A 3,613-nucleotide genomic window follows, 5' to 3' on the forward strand; every position below is an offset into this window, starting at 1 on the left:
GTGTATAGGATGAATTTGTAGGAACTCTGAGACTTTTTTTACAGTACTAAAAATAGAATTATTAATGCAAGTGAATTTTTTATATCAGTCAGAAAGTTCAGTTATTAAATATTTTTCACAATTTGTCTACTTGCTACAAAGTAAAAAAGAAACAACAACTAAGACATCTTCCAAGTGAGCTTATTGCAGGGGTCTTGATAATGTAAGTGTAATGTTCACAATAAATCCCTATTATCAGGCAGTGTGATATTTCCCAGTCATTCCTTCCTTTTCCCCAGCAGATCGGTTTTTCTATTCATTTCAGATCTAAATAAAATGATAAAACATTTGGGGAGAAACACACATCCTAACAGTCCAGCACTGGACGCCATCACTGCAAAGACCTCCACAGCCACCATGGATTTCCCTGTGGTGCTCAGATAAGCCGGGATCATGGCGATCCAGACACTGCAGAACACCAGCATGCTGAAGGTGATGTACTTGGCCTCATTAAAATTGTCCGGTAATGTCCTCACCATAAAAGCCAGAACACAGCTCGCCGCTGCCAGGAACCCCAGATACCCCAACATGGAGTAGAACCAGATATCTGACCCTGCATTACACTGAATGATGATCTTCCCAGGATAAGACTGAGTGTCCAGGTCCTGGAATGGAGGAGATATAGACAACCAGATAACACAGATTACAACCTGAATGGATGAACACAACAACACTATGGTATAGGGCACCTTCACACTTAGCCATTTCCTCCAGGGGCTTCCAGGTTTGGTGGACTTAAAAGCAACACAAACCATCACAGTCTTGGCGAGAAGTGAAGAGACGGCAACTGAGAAGAAGACTCCAAAACTGGTTTCCCGTAATCTACAAGTGACATCACTGGGACGACCAAGGAACAAGAAGACGGAGAGGAAGCTGAGGATGATGGAGACCAGGAGGAGATAACTCAGGTTCCGGTTATTAGCTCTAACAATAGGAGTGTCCCGATAGGAGATAAATATTCCCAATATGGAGCCGGTCACAAGACATCCGAAGAGCGAGACACAGGAGAATACAGAAGCCATTGTGTCATTGTGGTAAGAGATGAAATCCAGGACTTTGGGCAGACATCGGTCTCTCTTCTCATTCGGCCATTCATCACTTGGACATTTATTGCAGGTTTCAGAATCTGTAGGAAGATTTCATGGCATATTCATATCAAAAGCATAAACTATCTATCTATCTATCTATCTATCTATCTATCTATCTATCTATCTATCTATCTATCTATCTATCTATCTATCTCTTCCTTTATGAAGTCCCATTACCATAACTATTGGTGAAGCCATCTTATGTAATTGGATTATGGAGTTTGTAAGTAAATTATTGCTGTCGGTGTCTGGATATAAGGAGGGATTCAGAAGACGCCTGTTTTGCAGTTCGACAAAGCCAATAATATATTGGTGAGCCGCCTAGACGAAAGACATCACCATATTCCTATCCATTAGATTTTTATACTCAGATTTACATTTTACAGTAGTGTACTTACTTAGTCAGTGTTAGGACTTAGTCGGTGTTTGGGCTGAACTTTTGACAAGGTAAGAGAGTTTGGAAGTAACCACTCAGCAAGATGAACTGTGCAATGGGAGAACAAAGTCCCCACACACAATTGGTTTATTCAAGACTTGAGGTGACTGAAGAAGAACCATTTGGTGGAGTTGATCGCTGCTAAAGAGGGAATTACTTTTTCTCCTTGCACTGTGGACGTTTACTCATTGTGGCCAATCATAGACATGAACAGTGCAGCTGCTTGTGTGTTATTAGTTTTGTTGTCAGACAAAATTTCATTTGTGATCATTACAGAAAACCAAAAAGATCCAAATATTTGAATAAGAACAATTATCTTTAATCCCCACCATAATAAGCAGTGTTCCTATATTAGATAGAATCTCACCATTTCTAAGTTTTCATTTCCCTTGTTTTCAGGAAAAATAAACTGTTCTGTATTCGGAGGTAAATTATTATTATTATATACAATGTAAGTTTTTAATTTTTGTCATCATGAGGAGCCTCCATTGTTCTCATACAGTATCTCCATAGCAGTGTATTGGTTGTGATTAGGGATGATCGGAGTTACAGTACTAGCAAAACGCATCACTTGTCATTCGGCTGCCTTTGAACTTGTCACGGCTGCGGTGGCGTCCCGTGGTCCGGGCCGCCGCTGCAACCTCCCTCTGCCTCATGCAGCCGCCGGGGTCCATGTGCAGGGACCCGGCGCTGCTGCTAGTTAGGCCCTTGTGGGCGCCTCACCTTCCTCCGCTCTTGTCTCTCGCTGTGCCGGCCGGCGTGCGCGTCCCCGCCTCTTAGGGCGCGTGCAGGCTGTCTCAGATTTAAAGGGCCAGTCCGCCCCTAATTGGTAGTTGCACTAATCACTCCCTATAAATCCCAGCATGCCCTGTCCCTCGTGTTGGAGCCTCTACATGCTTCCCATAGCGTTTGGCCCAGCTCCCTGTTGTTCCTGACCTCAGTCCTTATTCCTAGTTCCTGTCCTGCTGACCTGGTCCCTAGTCCCTGTCCGCTGCTTACCCATTGTTCCTGAGTCCCGTCTGCCACCTGCGGTTACGCCTACAGACTTCTGCCTGCACTATCTTCTGCCTACTGCTCCTACCACGCCTCGCCTGCTGTCACTAGCAACCAAGCCAGGGGTAGCGACCTGGGGGTCGACTGCCGCAGCAAGCCCATCCCGCCTTGCAGCGGGCTCTGGTGAAAACCAGCGGCCCCTTAGACTCCGCTCCCTGGTGCGGTTAGTGCCATCGCTAGTGATGGTTCAGTGGATCCACGACTCCAGGCGTTACAGTAGGCTCCAACCATGGATCATGCCAATCTCCGAACCTTCCTGGCCGAGTTTCGCTTTGTCTTTGAGGAACCTGCCCGTGCATCTTCGGCTGAGACTGCTCTCCTCAATCTCTCTCAAGGGAGTTCCTCCGTTGGCGACTACGCCATCTAGTTCCGCACCTTGGTAGCAGAATTAGACTGGAATGAGGCTGCTCTAATAGCCACCTTCAAGAAGGGCCTGTCCATTCGGGTGAAAGACGTGCTCTCCGCCCGAGACCTTCCTACCTCCTTGAACGACCTTATTCTACTGGCTACCAGAGTCGACAACTGGTTTTCCGAGAGGGAGGAGGAGGTCCGGCAAGAACGGCGACTGAGTCTGCCCCGTCGTCATCATCGGCTGGCACCGGTTTTCCAGAATCCCATTGCTCCAGTACCCCAGTCGACGCCAGAAGTTCCCATGCAGGTAGAACGAGTTCGCCTGACGTCTGATGAGAGAGCTCGTTGACTGGAGCTGAACCTCTGCCTGTATTGCGGTGGCTCTGATCACTTCCGGCAGAGATGTCCCCAATGTCCTCAGCGTCCGGGAAACGCTCGCACCAAGGTCCGGTGGGAGAGGCCTCCCTAGGTGTGAATGCCACCTCTCCAAGGTTGTCTACGCCAGTGTCCATCCAGACGCCCTCAGGACAAACCCACCAGACTACTGCCTTCATCGACTCTGGATCTGCAGGCAGTTTCATTGCAGCCTCTTTGGTCCAAAGATGGCGGTTACCCGTGACCCAGCTAGCCCGACCCCTGTCTATCT

The 3,613-nt window shown here is 47.5% G+C and overlaps 1 protein-coding gene across 1 annotated transcript; it reads right to left on the reverse strand.

Annotated features, from left to right (window-relative positions):
- Nucleotides 1-257: 257 nt before the first annotated feature.
- On the reverse strand, nt 258-2,219 carry LOC138796421 (vomeronasal type-2 receptor 26-like). The gene is made up of 2 exons (XM_069976021.1): nt 2,135-2,219; nt 258-1,165 (listed from the first exon to the last, which is right to left on the reverse strand). Exons 1-2 carry the CDS (start codon nt 2,217-2,219, stop codon nt 258-260), a joined length of 993 nt encoding a protein of 330 aa, XP_069832122.1.
- Nucleotides 2,220-3,613: the final 1,394 nt, after the last annotated feature.

Source organism: Dendropsophus ebraccatus, chromosome 7, assembly GCF_027789765.1.
Source record: "Dendropsophus ebraccatus isolate aDenEbr1 chromosome 7, aDenEbr1.pat, whole genome shotgun sequence".
NCBI classification, from domain to species: Eukaryota; Metazoa; Chordata; class Amphibia; order Anura; family Hylidae; genus Dendropsophus; species Dendropsophus ebraccatus.

Coding starts and splice junctions, on each gene's coding strand:
- LOC138796421 (XM_069976021.1), bottom strand. CDS start 2,219: ATGAGGCAGAGGGAGGTTGCAGCGGCGGCCCGGACCACGGGACGCCAC. Junction 1,166..2,134: donor CAAAGGCAGCCGAATGACAA/GTGATGCGTTTT, acceptor ATCTTCCTACAG/ATTCTGAAACCTGCAATAAA.